Source organism: Rana temporaria, chromosome 1 (assembly GCF_905171775.1).
Source record: "Rana temporaria chromosome 1, aRanTem1.1, whole genome shotgun sequence".
Classification (NCBI taxonomy): domain Eukaryota; kingdom Metazoa; phylum Chordata; class Amphibia; order Anura; family Ranidae; genus Rana; species Rana temporaria.
Window position 1 is genome coordinate 212,682,923 of NC_053489.1, and position 17,138 is coordinate 212,700,060.

A 17,138-nucleotide genomic window follows, 5' to 3' on the forward strand; every position below is an offset into this window, starting at 1 on the left:
GCGGCCGAAATCGGGACTGCCAGCGGGAGTGAAATCGTGCGAGTTCAGCTGAACTCGCACGGCTCCACTCCCGCAGCCCAGTGTGAACCAGGGCTGACACTGATAACCAGGGTACTCATTATCAGTGTCCTGATTATCAGTGCAGTGCCAACAGTGCCTCCTAATCAGTGCCCATCAGTGCAAGAGAAAAATTACCTGTTTGCAAAATATTATAGCAAACAAAAAAATTATATTTTCAAAATTGTGGGTCTTTTTTCATTTGTTTAGCAAAAAAAAAAAAACCCCAGTGGTGGTTAAATACCACAAACAAAAAAGCTCTATCTGTGTGAAAAAAATTCTAAAAAGATATGGGGGTGCGATTTTCATTGACATCTATGCAGAAACCCGCACAGACCATGTCTCTAAAAATCGCCCCCGAAGTTAGGACTGACATGCGGGAACGAAATCGTATGAGTTCAGATGAACTCGCACAATTTCATTCCCGCAGTCAGTGTGAACCTAGGCTCACAGCTGTGATTAGAATGCCACCTTTAGAGATAATTGGAGTCATGTTGCTAGCTCTGCCAATTGACAATGATACTGGAACTGTGCAGGCACCATCAAAGGACCCTAGCAACCTCTAAAGCAGTGTTTCTCAATTCCAGTCCTCAGGCCCCCCCAAAAGGTCAGGTTTTCAGGATTTCCCTCAGATGAAAAGGCTGTGGTGATTACTAAGGCAGTGAAACTAATCAAATCACCTGTGCAAAATAATGGAAATCCTGAAAACCTGACCTGTTGGGGGGGCCTGAGGACTGGAATTGAGAAACACTGCTCTAAAGGAACCCTGATTGGATATGGCTGCATCACACACTAAATAAATTGGACAAATTACCTGTAAATAATGTTGAAAATTGATTAAAAACAATGACAATCCACAAAAGCACCAAGTCAGGGGTTAATATGCACTTAAGAAAATAGAAAGTCTGCCACTGATTGCCCATGGGCAACAACTCCAGTTTTCACACTTTTTTTTAATAACTCAGGCCCTATGTCCACAGCACTAGATGTATCTACAGAAACATAGCGTCTTTCAAGAAGGTCTATAGCTGGGGCCATAAGTGATCCTTTAATTTGTTAAGGCCGTTCCTAGGCACCTCACCTGAGCAGAGTTTTTATAATGATGGCTGCATGCAGAGGATCTTTGGATTGTCTGAAGTAAGGATAGGCTTGGAGTGTGGTCAGAACAATAGTAGGCCTGGCTGGCTGGATTAAAGCACTTTGATGGGGACTGAAGTAATCAGGTTTTGCATTTCAGGTTAGTGAATTGCCATCAGCAATCTTATTGGAATGTTCTATGTATTTATCTCTCCGATGGGGACAGACAGAAGTGGTGTGGCATGTGATTATCTGAGAAAGAAATGTTATAAACTTTTTTAAATCCCCATATTATGGTCATAATTGGCACTACACTAATCTGCACCATGTTCTTATATCAATGAATATGCTTCAATGGTAATGGTTAATGTGGACAAAATGTTGGTTGACATCGCAGAGGTTGTAGAAACCATACAAATCTCCTTTTGAATGGAACACAGCAAAGTTCTCATACATCCTTCCATCCAATCTGCACATTTCCTCGGTGGTAGATACTTGTTTGAACTCTCAATAGAGAAATAACTAATCACCAGGCAGTTTCCCATTCTAACTAACTGAAGACTTACAGTAGAACTATAATAAAATATACATTTTTTAAATCTATTTTTTCTTTGCCTACAAAATCCCCAATTTTTTGAGATTTATTCTATATACTATTCAAAGGATGATGGCAGTATACATATGTGGCTACGTGAGTCACTCAATTTTACAGTAGAACTTAGACAAAATTGAGAGTATAGCCTCATATAAAAAAATAGTATGTAAAAGTAATGTACCATCATCCCAGTTAATTGCGAAAAAGGGGGGCATGGGGGAAGGGAACAGTTGCTGAGGCTGAACCCACAACAACCCACACAGTTGAGTAGAAGCGGGACTATCTCGGTACAGATGAAACAATATAAAACAGAAATAAATAAAAAAGGATTTATTATTAAAATAGACAAAACAAGTGTATATATATATATATAATATATATATATATATATATATATATATCAACAGTTGGTCAAGAACCTTGACCAACTGTTGAGATATATATATATATATATATATATATATATATATATATATATATATATATATATATACAGAGCTTTTTTTCTCAGAAAATAGGTGCAGGAACTCAACCACGACCCCGTTCAAATTTCAAAAACAGTAGAAGGGTCTTAAAGGGGCATTAAATACCAGGATTGCATTACATACAGAGTGCAGAGTTCAGGGGGGTTACACACAGAGTGCAGAGCTGTCACTTGTAAACACAGAAACCAGACTTCTGTGTTTACAAGTGATTGTGGTGAGCAGGCACCAAAGGGTCTGAGCCAGAGGTGGTGGAACTGAGTTCCCCCAAGTTCCCCCTGAAAAAAAGCTATATATATATATATGTTTTGTCTATTTTAATAATAAATCCTTTTTTATTTATTTCTGTTTTATATTGTTTCATCTGTACCGAGATAGTCCCGCTTCTACTCAACTGTGTGGGTTTTTGTGGGTTCAGCCTCAGCAACTGTTTACAGTAGAACTATAGGCAAAACTTTTCATTTTGGATCGAGTAAAGCAGGCTCATAAGCCCTGTCCGTTTATTTGTTTTGCTATCTGTGTGCTTTGGGGAGATTTCCCTTCACTTCCTGTCCCATAACCAAAACAGGAAGTGGTAGAGAAATCCCTACAAATTAAGGCAGGGTTGTCAAACTCAATTTAATTGTGGGCCACATCAGCATTATGATTGCCCCCAAAAGGGCTTATTGTATCTGTAAGATTAGATGTCCAGCGCATCCCCTCCCCTTACATTGGATGTCAAGAGCCACCCCACCATCAGAAGTTGAGTCCCCCACTCTTCCTTACATCGCAGTGCACCCCCTTACCTTATGCTGCTGCTGGGAAGAAGATGGATGCATTGCTTGAAAGCAGAAAGTACAGGGTCTGAAGGAGGACCAGAGGAGGGCTGGAGCTCTCCTACAACTGCAGGAGAGGTGTGAGGGCCACATGAAATGGCCTGGAGGGCCGGATTTGGCCAGCGGGCCTTGTGTTTGACACCTGTGAATTAAGGGAATCCCTTGGAGACTCCAAGGTCACCAGAACTAGTGTCCCCATTGGAAGATTTCCCCTTTATTACTTTTCTGGGGGCAACCCAACATTTGGAATGGTCTTATACTTTCACGTTTAATGATAATAATAATAAACAACCGAGAGGGTGACTCTCCCTAACGGGGACACAGATGGCAATAAAAACCTAATAGGTGTTCTAATCCATTCTCCACTCTATCCCCAAAAAAATGCCTTTAGTTATACTTTAATGGTTGGCACTTGCCTGTTGGCATTGTCTTGTGCCTATAAAGAGATAGGGGATGGGGTGATTACGTTGGAGCCATTTCTAATGTAAATGCATGCCTGTTTGTTACCTGTAACTGTGCTGCTGTTAGAAGTTCATGATTTGTGTTATTTGATCACTCTGTTGCTGATAAATTCAATTCCTGGACTTGCATAGGTCAACCAATATGGTGGACATTGCATTCTTTACTAGACAGATTTGATCATTAACCACTTGCCGCCCGCCAATGACAGATTGACGGCGGCAAAGTGGTTGTAGAATCCTGTCTGGACGTCATATGACGTCCTCAGGATTCTGAGCCGCTGCGCGCCCCCGGGGGGTGCGCATCGCGGCGATCGTTGTTGCAGGGTGTCAGTCTGACACCCCGCAACACCGATCTCGGTAAAGAGTCTCTCACGGAGACTCTTTACCACGTGATCAGCCGTGTCCAACCACGGCTGATCGCGATGTAAACAGGAAGAGCCGTTGATGGCTCTTCCTCACTCGCGTCTGTGCCACCCCACAGTGCCCATCCATGCCCAGTGCCCACCTATCAGTGCCCATCTGTGCCACCCATAAGTATCCATCAGTGCCACCCATCAGTGCCGCCTATGTGTGCCCATCAGTGCCGCCTATGTGTGCCCATCAGTGCCGCCTATGTGTGCCCATCAGTGCCGCCTATGTGTGCCCATCAGTGCCGCATACCAGCGCCGCCAATCAGTGCCACCTCATCTGTGCCCGTCAGTACTACCTCATCGATGTCCATCAGTGCCATCTCATCAGTGCCGCCATATCAGTGCCCGTAATTGAAAGAGAAAACTTACTTATTTACGAAAAAATTAACAGAAAAAAATAAAAACGTATTTTTTTTTCAAAATTTTCAGTCTTTTTTTAGTTGCGCAAAAAAAAAAATTGCAGAGGTGATCAAATACCACCAAAAGAAAGCTCTATTTGTGGGGAAAAAAGGACGCCAATTTTGTTTGGATACAGTGTAGCATGACCGCGCAATTGCCATTCAAAGTGCGACAGTGCTGAAAGCTAAAAATTGGCTTGGGCGGGAAGGTGCGTAAGTGCCTGGTATGGAAGTGGCGCGATTTTGCAGCGATTGTAACCCGACTCATTGCAGCAAAATCACATTAACAGAATTGTGGAATGCCTGTCGCCCAAAATAAGTTTTGCTTCACGATTGGGGTGTCATTATCCCCATCCCCTCCTATTACAAATCTCCCCCCCCCTACCAGCACAAATCCTTCTCCCCCCCCCCCCAATACCCATTGGGTGGCTGACAGGGGGTACTACAGGCCCCAGCACACAGGGGGGCCCGAACAGCAGGGGGATCGGCGGGGGAATTACAAAGGAGTCAAAACACAAGGGAGAGAGAAGGGCGACAGGCAGCTGCTGGTGCAGAAGTTTTTATTAAAATAAATGTTAAATAAACAATCCACTCACTCCCCATGTCAGAGCTGTAGGCATGTCAGTCTGTGAACTCCGCTGTCCCATTCTCCCCTCCGATCCATGCTGTTGTTTCACTGAATTGCTGGAGGAAACAGAGAGCCACGGGAAACTCATGTGAACTGTCAGCCACTGATAATGGAGGCGTGGTTAAGCCTCCGGAACGCTCTGATTGGTCACAGTGTTCCAGGCTGATAGCTCACTGCAGTTTCCCCGCGGCTCTGTATCCTTGGCTTCCTCCAGCGATTCAGTGAAACAGCAGCATGGATTGGAGGGGAGAATGGGACAGCAGACTTCACAGACTGATATGTACTACTCTAACATGGAGAGTGAGTGGATTGATTTTGAAAATTTATTTTATTTTATTAAAAAACTTCCGCACCACCAGCTGCCTGTCGCCTCTCTCTCTTCCCTTATGTTTTGACTGCTCTGTAATCGTCCTCCCGCCCTGCTGATTCGGTCCTCCTGTGTGCTGGGGCCCCTACAGGAGGCCCCATGGTACCCCCTGTCAGCGGCACTGGTGTCACGGTGTCAGGCACAGCATGCTAAACCCGTACTGTCCGGGTCAAAACCGGACAGGTGGCAACCATATCTACATGTCCTGTGACCACTGTCATAACTGAAAGTTAAGAGAACTCACATTTTGAGTTGTCAGCTCAGCAAAAGTTCTGGTCAAAGATCATAGAATTTATCACCACTGTCCTGGGACTTTCTAAAAAAAAAAGACCGACAATTTCAAAGGCTTTTTCTTTTTTTTTTTTCTTTTTACTTTCTGCTATCAAACCTATCTAATAAAAAAAAAAAGGTTTAAAAATCGAATTTCTTCAAATATGTAGGCCAATATGTATTCTGCTACATATTTTTGGTAAAGAAAATCCCAATAAGTATATATTGATTGGTTTGCACAAAAGTGATAGCCTCTGCAAGCTATGGGATATTTATTTTTATTATTTACAAGAATGGCAGCGATCAGCAACTTACAGCAGGACTGGGATATTGCAGCATTAATTCTGACACTTTTGGCGCTTTTTGGGGACCAGTGACACTAAGATTGCTGTGCAAATCACATGCAATGTCTGTGCGATGCGAATTCAGCCACACAGTTTGTATGGCTGCAATCGCATCACATTCGCACCAAAATGGTGCAGGACCCTTTTTTGGTCTTCATTGGAATTAGATCTCATGGGTGTTCAGACCCAAGCAATCCGATACCACAGTTCGCACTGTGTTCTGCGAAATAATTTAGGGGTGTTGTTAACTTTCTATTGACACCCACAATGGTTCGCAGATGTCAGTGTGAACTGCCTGTGAGTCAGATGTGATGCAGGAAAACGAAAAATATGCACTGTCACTGTACTAATGACACTGGATGGGGAGGAGTTAACATCAGGGGCGATCAAAGGGTTAAAGTGGAGGTTTACCCGGAAATGTTAATTTTTAACCTTAGATTCCTGCTCATTTTGTCAAGGGGAATCGGCTAGTTTTTTTAAAATCGAAGCTGTACTTACCGTTTTAGAGATACATCTTCTCCGCCGCTTCCGGGTATGGGCTGCGGGACTGGGCGTTTCTATTTGATTGACAGTCTTTTGACAGGCTTTCGACGGTCGCATCCATCGCTTCACGATTTTCCGAAAGTAGCCGAACGTCGCTGCGCAGGCGTCGTATAGAGCCGCACCGACGTTCGGCTTCTTTCGGCTACTCGTGACACGATGGATGCGACCGTCGGAAGCCTGACGGAAGACTGTCAATCAAATAGGAACGCCCAGTCCCGAAGACCATACCCGGAAGCGGCGGAGAAGATCGCTCTCTAAAACGGTAAGTACTGCTTCGATTTAAAAAAAACTAGCCGATTCCCCTAGACAAAATGAGCATCAATCTAAGGTTAAAAAATTTTTTTAGGGTGAACTCCCGCTTTAACTGTGTGCCTAGCCAGTGTTTTACTATAATGTGCGAGTGCTTTTACTAGGGGAAGAGAGATAATTTATTCCCTGCTTTGCAGGAGCACAAACTCCATCCCTTCCCTCCTGTCAACGGCGATCTGCCTTGTTTACATAGGCAGATCAGTTCTGTGTCTATGCCTGACGATCGATGGGTGTGGGAGAACATGGAGTACCCTGCACCCACAGATGGGCTTCTGCTGTGTGTAACCACTGTGGAAGCGAGCCCCCTACACGTAAGTGTCGGAACGTGTATGTGTGTGTTTCTCTGCGCTGTCCTCCATGTCTTCTCCCATCCTCTTCCTGTGCACACCCCTCTTAGATTGTGTGCCACAGAGCATTGGGTCTTGAAAACCCTGCAGCACATCTGTGCACACACTGGTTTCCTTGTACATCTGTGCAAATGCGCAAAGACAAGTATTACAGGCGTCCTAATACTTTGCTTTTGCGCATGCATGGAAAATATCCTGCACCTATGCAAATGCCTACTGTACATGTTGGAAGTATAAAGAATTTGGTCTTGTATAGATGTTATTTGGGTGAACCTCCGCTTTAAGTTGGATTTAAAACCAAAATACATCTTGTCGTGCAGGCATTACAGCTTACAGAAAGGAAATGATCAGTATACAATGTTTGAGTCATTTATAGAACAAGTGATTTGTTATTTTGTCACAGTCAAAAATATATATATATATATATATATATATATATATATATATATATATATATATATATATATATATTTTTTTATATAAAGTTTAATGTGGACTACAATTATAAAGTACAGTGTTCCTCCAGTATTTCTATGCATTGCATGTCCCTCTAGTGCTCAGTGTTATCAACTGACATCATATTGGTAAGCCAAGCAAAAGGGATTGTGGGATGGGTAGTTGTACAGACTGATAATTGCTTTGCATGACCCGGTACCTGGACTACACATCCCATGCATCTTTGCTGCCATCTGAGAGATTGCTGGAAGGGACTATATAAGAAGCCAAAGCCCAGTCCTGCACTCTCTTCCTCTTGGGCCTGGTGCGAGACGGACCTCTCCGTGCATGGAGAGAGAGGTTGCGGCCTACCAAGCGGTGTAAACTTTCCAACCTGGATGAGAGGGGCCTAGCACTGCCTGCTGTTCTTCGGACATTCATCCATCACCACTTTGGTCGCCTGCCAACATGTGTTCTATGCTTTGCGTCGAGAGATCGGAATGGCGGATCCGCCGCAAGTGTGTTGCTTTAGGGGGTTGCTGTCCAGAAGACATTAAATCGGCCTGGCTGTTGCTGAGAGGGCAATCGCCCACCTTTACAAATCCTTTCTTACGGTTTTCACTGGGACACTTGGCACAGACTTATTTACCTTGGTAATACTTTACTGAACCCATCTTGAACACTGTGCATAGACACCTTTAACCGTTACCATTTCAAGACGGCTTATTGCTTACTATTACACCTTATTGGATACAACTAACGAGCTCCTACGTGCCAGTGAAGATCATCGGATCTGCAACGGGGACATTGCTGTCATTATTGTTACAAGGGCCCATAAACCATTGCCATTATGTCTGACCTCTCCTTGGGGTTTAAAGCGGTGGTTCACCCTGCAGAACAACATTTTAGCATAAAATTCGGCATAGTAGGGCGAGCTACAGTATGCCGGTCTTAATTTTTTTTATTGCCGTACTCACAGTGTAATCGTACATAGTAGATTCTGACTGCCCGCAGGGAATAGGCGTTCCTTTCAAGAGGGAGGGTGATTGACGGCCGGCTCTGGCACGTCACGCTCTTCACGGCGCCTGCGCACAGACTATGCGCAGGCGCCGTGAAGAGCCAAGCCTATTTCGGCTATTTCCGGAGAAGCGTGACGCGCCAGAGCCGGCCGTCAATCACCTTCCGCCTGGATTGGAACGCCCATTCCCCGTGGGCAGTCGCAATCTACTATGTACGATTACACTGTGAGTACGGCGATAAAAAAATTAAGACCGGCATACTGTAGCTCGCGCTACAATGCCGAATTTTAGGCTAGAAGGAAAAAAAAAAAATTTTTTTTATTTTATAGGGTGAACCCCCGCTTTAAGGTTTATTGCTGGGCAAGGTTTCCCTTATTAGAAGTGTGTTGGTATAACCATTTAACCTTGTTTATCCTTTCAGGTGCAAGCGGTACTCCACTGTACATGTGTTTACCTGCAAATATCTTGACTTGTGTTATTGGGAAGGAATTCCTTTGCTGAGTTGGCGCTGTTGCCTAAAACTCAGCAGATCTATTACCTTCTTTTTGTGACGCCACTAATGATTAAAATAGAAAATTGAAAGCCTCGAGCCTCTTTTTGACACTTGTAGTTTACAAGTTAACAAAAAATGTTGCTAGAAAATTACTTGGAACCCCTAAACATTTACATATTGTGTGTGTGTGTGTGTGTGTGTGTTTGTTTTTTTAACACCCTAAAGGAATAAAATTGCAATATTTTCTGTCACACTGTATTTGCGCAGCGGTCTTACAAGTGCACTTTTTTGAAAAAATACACATTTTTGAATAAAAAAATAAGACAACTTAAGTTGGCCCAATTTTTTTTAATTGTGAAAGATAATTTTACGCTGAGTAAACTGATGCCTAACATGTCACGCTTCAAAATTGCACCTGCTCGTGGCGACAAACTTTTACCCTTAAAAATCTCCATAGGTGATGTTTAAAAATTTCTACAGGTTACTAGTTTTGAGTTAGAGGAGTCCCAGGGTTAGAATTATTGCTCACTCTAACGTTCGTGGCGATATCTCACATGTATGGTTTGCACACAGTTGTCATATGCGGGCACTACTCGCATGTTCATTCACTTCTGCGCGCAAGTTCTTCGGAATGGGGAGCTTTAAAAAAAAAAAAAATTAAGACAATCTTATTGATTTTACTTTTTATTTGGACACTGTCTTTTTAAAAAAAAAAAAAAAATCTTGGGTCACCTTTAATCCTATTACAAGGAATGTAAACATCCCTTGTAATAGAAAAAAAGCATGACAGGACCTCCTTGAATATGGGATCAAAAAAATAAAAATGTCACTTGAAAATAAAAATAAAATAAATTCTCGTTTTAAGAGCTTGGATTGTATTTACTATCTAAGTTGAATACACATTAGACAAGTTGTTAAATTTTCTTTAAATTTACCTTCCACAATGTAGTGCAAGGGTCTGCCTGATTGCTTACGAATTGAAAGTGTTTAGGTTTGACCTCATATTCTATTTTTTATCTAAAGGGGGAAATCTCTTTCTCTTTCGGAAAATTACAAAAAAAAGGAAATGTATATAAAAATGTATTTTATATAAAAAAAAAAGGGGGGGTTGCCATCCTGGGCCCTTTAATAAAATATATATATATATATATATATATATATATATATATATATATATATATATATATATATATATATATATAGCCCTTTAATAAAAATAATAAAATATATATATAATTGAGAAAAGGGAAGAGTATCGCCTCTCTTAAAATGGGGGTATAATAGATGAAAATTGTGCCTACATCCCATTGAATATAAAGAAAGATGTGACCACAAATATTTGACAACTTTTGGGTGCTTGAGGCCAGTAAGAGTCAATATTTGGGTCAGGGATTGGGGGAGGGGGATTTTGGGGGGGACTTTTCGCGGCACTGATACAAACAATCTGGTAAAAGGTATCGATATTTATTTAACAAAGAAAATACATATATAACACAGATGAAATTTTAAGAACAATCCCCACATCATACATCAGAAAGTGATTAACAGACTGTGTTTTAGTGGAATCGATGACCTCGACCGGTTTCGCGGTTTTACCGCTTCTTCAGGAGGAGATTATGTTCTAAAAGGTATATATAAACAGTTGAAATAAACAAGCAGAACATACAAAATATATATACATTATGTATAATTCAACACAGCGCATTATACAGTAGAGCAAAGCACTCACCCAGGCTGGTCATATGGTCGGACGTGGAACCTGGCAAAAGCCTTCTGTGGCGCGTGGAGGGGGATATTTTTATTTAGACGGGCTCTATTGGGATAAGGAGTAGAATGAATAATATATATATAACAAGGATGGCCAATTAGTTATTGAGGTATGGATCACCAGGGGGTGAGGAAAGTGTGTGAATGACCAAACAGGATGAAAAGAACAAGGAAGGGAGGGAGGGGAAGAATTGGAAAGGGGGGGGAAAAAAAAAAAAAAAAAAAAAAAGGAAGGAGGGAAGAAGAGAAAGGAATGGGAGAAAGGGAAAGGGGGGGAAAGGAAAGAAAATAGGGAAAGAAGGGGAGGAAAACAAGAGGAGGAGCGGAAAAAGAGTTATTGGAGCGGGGCAAGGGGGGAGGGAAAAGTGGGGGGGGGGGGAGGGGGAAGAGGGGAAGAAAAAGAGGGATTTTAGTTGGTGGAAGGGAGAAATGAAGAAGAGGTGAAAAAGGGGGAGGCCATGGGGGGGGAGGGGAGGTTGGGGGGTTGATGGTGAAGAGGTAGCGGGATATAGGTGAGAAGAAAAAAATAAAAAATAAACCTGAAGTGAAAAAAAGTGAGAAAAGGGGGGGGGGGAGGTGAGGGAAAAAAGGGGGGGCAAAAGTATTGGTGAAGTATAAAGGGTGAAAAAGGTGAGAAAGGTGAAGAAAAGAAAGGGGGGGAGAAGAGGGGGAGGACTGGTGAAGAAAAAGAGGGGGGATTGACTGTGATGGGGAATTAGGAAAATTAAAACGGGAAGGGAGATTTTAAAGGGCAATGGAAGAAAAAGGGGGGGAAAAAATTGAAGATGCCAGTGAGAAGCACCAGCAAATATACATCCAAGGTGCAGTGTTGCATAATAGATGATAAAGAATAAAATTCAGAGAAGAAGTGATTGATTAAAAAGATCTATCACCAAGCACTTACTGAAGTTAAGAGTACCCATCACCAGGATAACCAATAAATAATAGGGAAGTTCCCCATAGGGGCCTTACCATCAACATATTGATAGTACACAAATTACTGGGGCACAAAGATTGAGGTGGAATCAGCCTTAAATAGTAGCTTTGCATTGCCAGGATAAGGGCAATCGCTGTGCAGTCAGTCCAACTGAGAAATCCAAAGAAGGAAAGATTTATCCATGAGGGCAGTTGCCAAATCAAGGGTAGAGCAGTCTTAGTGACAGGCAGTCAGATGTACTCACCTCGAATGTAGGACATTCACATGTGTCCCCAGGGAGAGCGTCCGTGCTAACTCACAGAAACGGCTGTGTGAGCCGCTTTTGTAGGTATCCCTGGACGGCGTGTGACGTCATCGAATTGCGACGCCGCCGCCGTCCAACGTCCCACCAACCCATGCACGTGAGTGCGTGGGTGTGTAGCTGCTGACCCAATGGCAGTGCGCCAGGTCATAGGCTACAAGCTGAGAGCTCCAATTGGTGCTCACGGCCGGGGACGACACACCACGCGCCAATAGGAAGGGGAGAAACCAGGTGCACGATCCAATCAGCCAGCCAGGCTGTCTGAGCTCCGAGAATACGCTGTATTGTAAACAGAAATACATGGACATTTGCATTGCAGGTAGAGTGATACACATATTCAATACTGAAATTATGAAATAGCGTGGGGTTACCCCATCACAATGCTTGGCTGTTAATTCAGAGTTAAGGGTCTTTTTTTGCCAAGATAGGTTGTGGAAAAATCATCACATAGTTACCCTCTAATGTCCCTATATATATGAATAAAAATATACTTTTTTTGGGGGCAGATAAACGCCTCCACATTAATGCCACAACCTATTTAGGAATGATTGGCATTTAGGACATCAGTATGTTTTTCCAAAGAGGAGGAAAGACACGGGAAGAAAGGAGGGGGGGGGGGGAAAAGAGAACAAAGGGGAGGGGGGGGGAGGAGAAATGACCGCCATCTAGGGGACTAGAGGGGGATCTTAATACTAGCGTAGGAAAGATTTGTAGGAGTTCATTTCATTTAATCCTGGAAAAGTTGTGGCATCGAGATGCTCGATCCACAGGCATTCTTTCTGTAAAATAATCCTATTCCAGTCTCCACCCCGTGGATGTTGTGGGATTATTTCCAAGATAAAAAACCTTACAACAGAAAGGTCATATTTATGATACAATCCAATATGACGCCCTACTGTTGTTAATTTCCCTACGTTTGAATCGTAAAGGTGATCACCCAAACGCTGTCGAAATTCCCTAAAGGTCTTGCCTATATAAAAGGCTCCACAAATACAAGTCATGAGATAAACAATGCCCTTCGTGCCACAATTGGCCGAAAATGGGGGGTAAAAATCCTCGCCATTGGGTAACAGAAAATGATCACCCTCCATCACCCATGGGCATCTTGGACAGCTGCCACATCTGTAGGTGCCCCTAGGTGATGTGTGCGTTGTGTCCTCCGTAACATAATGACTACTGGTCAGTCGGTCACGTAATGAATAAGCCCGACGAAATACCAGTTCGGGTTGTTGTTTAACATATTTCCTCAGGATATTGTTTTCAGCGAGGATGTGCCAGTTAGCTTGCAGTATGTTACGTAAGTCATTGTGGTGTGCAGAGTATGTTGTGATGAATCGTACTGATTCATGTATACGTTTTTTAATATTTTTGGAGGGGTCATACAACAAGGATTGCCTAGGTCGAAGGCAAGCCCTATTGTAGGCCTTTTTCAGATTAGTGTGGGTGTATCCACGAGCAAGGAGACGATCTCATAGTTCATCTGCCTGTCTCTTAAAATCTGTAGGTATTGTACAGTTCCTCCGCAGTCGTAGGTATTGGGCAAATGGAATACTTCGAATGAGGGGCCTAGGATGGGCACTCGAGGCACACAAAAGGGTGTTTCCTGCTGTCGGCTTCCTGTAAAGGTCAGTGTATAGTGTGTCATCCGCCTGTTTGATGACAGTCAGGTCCAAAAAGGGGACCTGGCTCTCATCAAACACCACTGTAAATTTCAAATTAAACTCATTGATATTAAGCATCTGTACAAACTCGAGTAGGGACTCCTTGGAACCTGTCCAAATAATGAACAGGTCATCTATGAATCGGTACCATATCAGTATCTTGTCCATAAATCTGCTGTATAATTCGTTTGCATTTAGGTAACGTTCCCATGCACCCAAATATAGGTTTGCATAGGCTGGGGCACAGGAGGTGCCCATAGCCACGCCCTGGGTTTGCAAGAACAGTTGATCGTTAAAAATGAAGTGATTCCTGGTTAGGATAAACAATAACAACTGTAGAACAAAATTAACCAGCGGCCAGGAGGTGTTCTCCTGTTCGTAAAGGAAAGAGCCAGCCATCCTGACACCCTGCTCGTGGGGGATGCTCGAGTACAAAGCCTCTACATCCAGAGCCACGAGCAGGGCGCCAGGAGGGACTTGGATTCCCTCGATATGTCTCAATAAATCCGAAGTGTCTCTAATAAAGGACGGAAGACTGGTCACGTGTGGCATAAGAAAGGCATCAACAAACTTACTGGCATGGTCTGTAAGTGAACCAATGCCTGAAACAATCGGTCGTCCAGGGGGTTTTTGCAAACTTTTGTGGGTTTTTGGGAGGGCATAGAAGGTAGGGAGACGGGGAAATCTGGGGACAAGATACTCGAGAGTGTCCTTGTCTATTAGGCCTTTGTGATAAGCCTCAATACAGATTGTTTTTAACCACTTAAGGACCAGCCCATGTACATATACGTCCACAATATGGCACGTACAGGCACATGGGCGTATAGGTACGTCCTCGCCTATTAGCGGGTGGGGGGTCCGATCGGGACCCCCCCCGCTACATGCGGAGGTCGGGTCCGCTCGGGGAGCGATCCGGGACCACGGCGCGGCTATTTGTTTATAGCCGCTCCGTCGCGATCGCTCCCCGGAGCTGAAGAACGAGGAGAGCCGTGTGTAAACACGGCTTCCCCGTCCTTCACTATGGCGGCGCATCGATCGCGTCATTCCCTTTATAGGGAAGACACGATCGATGACGTCATTCCTACAGCCACACCCCCAAACAGTTGTAAACACATACTAGGTGCACCCTAACTCCTACAGCGCCACCTGTGGTTAACTCCCAAACTGCAACTGTCATTTTCACAATAAAGAATGCAATTTAAATGCATTTTTTGCTGTGAAAATGACAATGGTCCCAAAAATGTGTCAAATTGTCCGAAGTGTCCGCCATAATGTCGCAGTCACGAAAAAAATTGCTGATCGCCGCCATTAGTAGTAAAAAAAAAATAAAAAATAAAAATGCAATAAAACTATCCCCTATTTTGTAAACACTATAAATTTTGCGCAAACCAATCGATAAACGCTTATTGCGATTTTTTTTTACTAAAAATAGGTAGAAGAATACGTATCGGCCTAAACTGAGGAAAAAAAATGTTTTTATATATGTTTTTGGGGGATATTTATTACAGCAAAAAGTAAAAAATATTGCTTTTTTTTCAAAATTGTCGCTCTATTTTTGTTTATAGCGCAAAAACTAAAAACCGCAGATGTGATCAAATACCACCAAAAGAAAGCTCTATTTGTGGGGAAAAAAGGACGCCAATTTTGTTTGGGAGCCACGTCGCACGACCGCGCAATTGTCTGTTAAAGCGACGCAGTCCCGAACTGTAAAAACACCTTGGGTCTTTAGGCTGCATATTGGTTCGGGGCTTAAGTGGTTAATTCAAGAGTAAATGAGTCAATGAGGTTAGGGGAAATACGGCAGTACCAGTGATGGTTATTTAATATGGATAGGCACATCTCCTGATAGAACAAGTGTGTCATCAGGACAATGTTCCCCCCCTTATCTGACTGTTTTATTATAATTTCGGGGTTCCTTTGTAAGGTTTTTAATGCTTTAGTTTGATTCTCAGTTAGGTTTGGGGTGATCTTCTGCCATTCCTGTCGTTTCAGGTCACGTATTGTGGCCTGTACGAAGGACCAGATTGTGGGACAGGTCATTAAATCCGGGAATTTCCTAGAGGGAAGGCGGAACATTTTGGGGGGAAGGGGGGAAGGGCATGGAGATGGAGGCTCCTGGGGTGGGTTGGGTTCCGGAACGGAGAGAGGTTCCGTGTCTTCCGGATTACTCTCGTCGTAAAGGAGCATGAGATCCCGGAGCGCACGGAACTCTGCCACTGAGAATTGCTTAGTGCGCTCCGCGAGCTCATGCTCCAACCTTACACGATTTCGATCATTATCAAAAATGAATTTATATGTCAAATTCCTGGCAAACAGGTAAAGATCTTTGATTGTGTGTGTTACTTTAAGAGGGTCGAGTGGGCAAAAACCCAGCCCTAGTTGTAGGACTGAGGATTGATCCTCAGTGCATGGGGGGTGAGATTAATGATATTCAGTTGGTTGTTTTGAGGGGAGTGGGTTGTAGTGGGGTAGGTAGAGTTTGGTTGGGTTTTAGGACGAAAGTGTCCAGGTTTCCTTGTTGTCTTTTTAGGTCTAAAAAAATAGTCTCGTCACTAGTCTTTGTGTGTCTGTTGGTCATCAGGGCCGTGTTCAATACCTTAGGGATAGCGCCGTGTAGTGACGTGGATATAGCTAAATTGTCCATGGATATATTGGTGTCAACTAGGTCACCTGCCGTAGGTACACGTCTTTGAGTAGACTTAAGGGCTTTCTTATCTTTTTTAGTCAAGGGCGGGTGAGGAGGAGTCACTCCACCATATCTTAATCTCTTGCGGGTAGAAATAGTCCCTGGGGTACTTAGGGGTCGTGTACCACTAATCTGAGAAGCCATGGAGGAAATTGATGAGTCAGATTCAATTTCGGTGTTAAGGTTACCGGGATGTCTATTGCGGTTCAGATTTCTCCTACCGATTGGGCCGGAGGCCCACTTATAGGCATATCCCTCGGTGTAAGCGGTCTTATCTTTGTTAAACTTAGTCTGTTTTTGGCAGATAATTTCTTTGTTTAAGATTTCCAAACGCAGTTTTAATTCTTTCCACTTGTCGGCAAAAACTTGATTGCCATTCAAGTGTAAAGATTGTGTGTTCATGCCTTCAATTTCCTTATCCAAGGTAGTCATATCTAGGGTATATTGTGTCACTAACGTTTTTATAAGTTCGGTGCTACAATTCAAAAGTGTCTTTTCCCAATTCTTTTTGAATTCGGGTGTGGGATCTTTGATCGTGGGGAAGATTTGTACCCGTAGCCCAATAGGGCAAATGTTTTCCAACAGATATTGTCTAAAAAATTCTATATGCCAATATAGGTGTGACTTTCGTTTAAGGAGAGCATACATTTTCAAAAAATACGTTTTGAGGTCATCCTCAAGTTTGTGCGTATTGAGACAAGATGTTTGGATAGTAGACATGAAACCAGTCCAATCA

General features: G+C 43.1%; 1 protein-coding gene across 1 annotated transcript in view; it reads left to right on the forward strand.

The window, feature by feature from the left end:
• The first annotated feature begins 1,050 nt into the window (after positions 1-1,050).
• LOC120936691 (T-box protein VegT-like) overlaps positions 1,051-17,138 on the forward strand; it is a 59,148-nt gene continuing 43,060 nt past the window's right edge. The window contains exon 1 of the mRNA XM_040349243.1: positions 1,051-1,294. Within this exon, the coding sequence (XP_040205177.1) occupies positions 1,261-1,294 (34 nt within the window). The 5' untranslated portion in view covers positions 1,051-1,260. The remainder of the gene's footprint in view (positions 1,295-17,138) is intronic.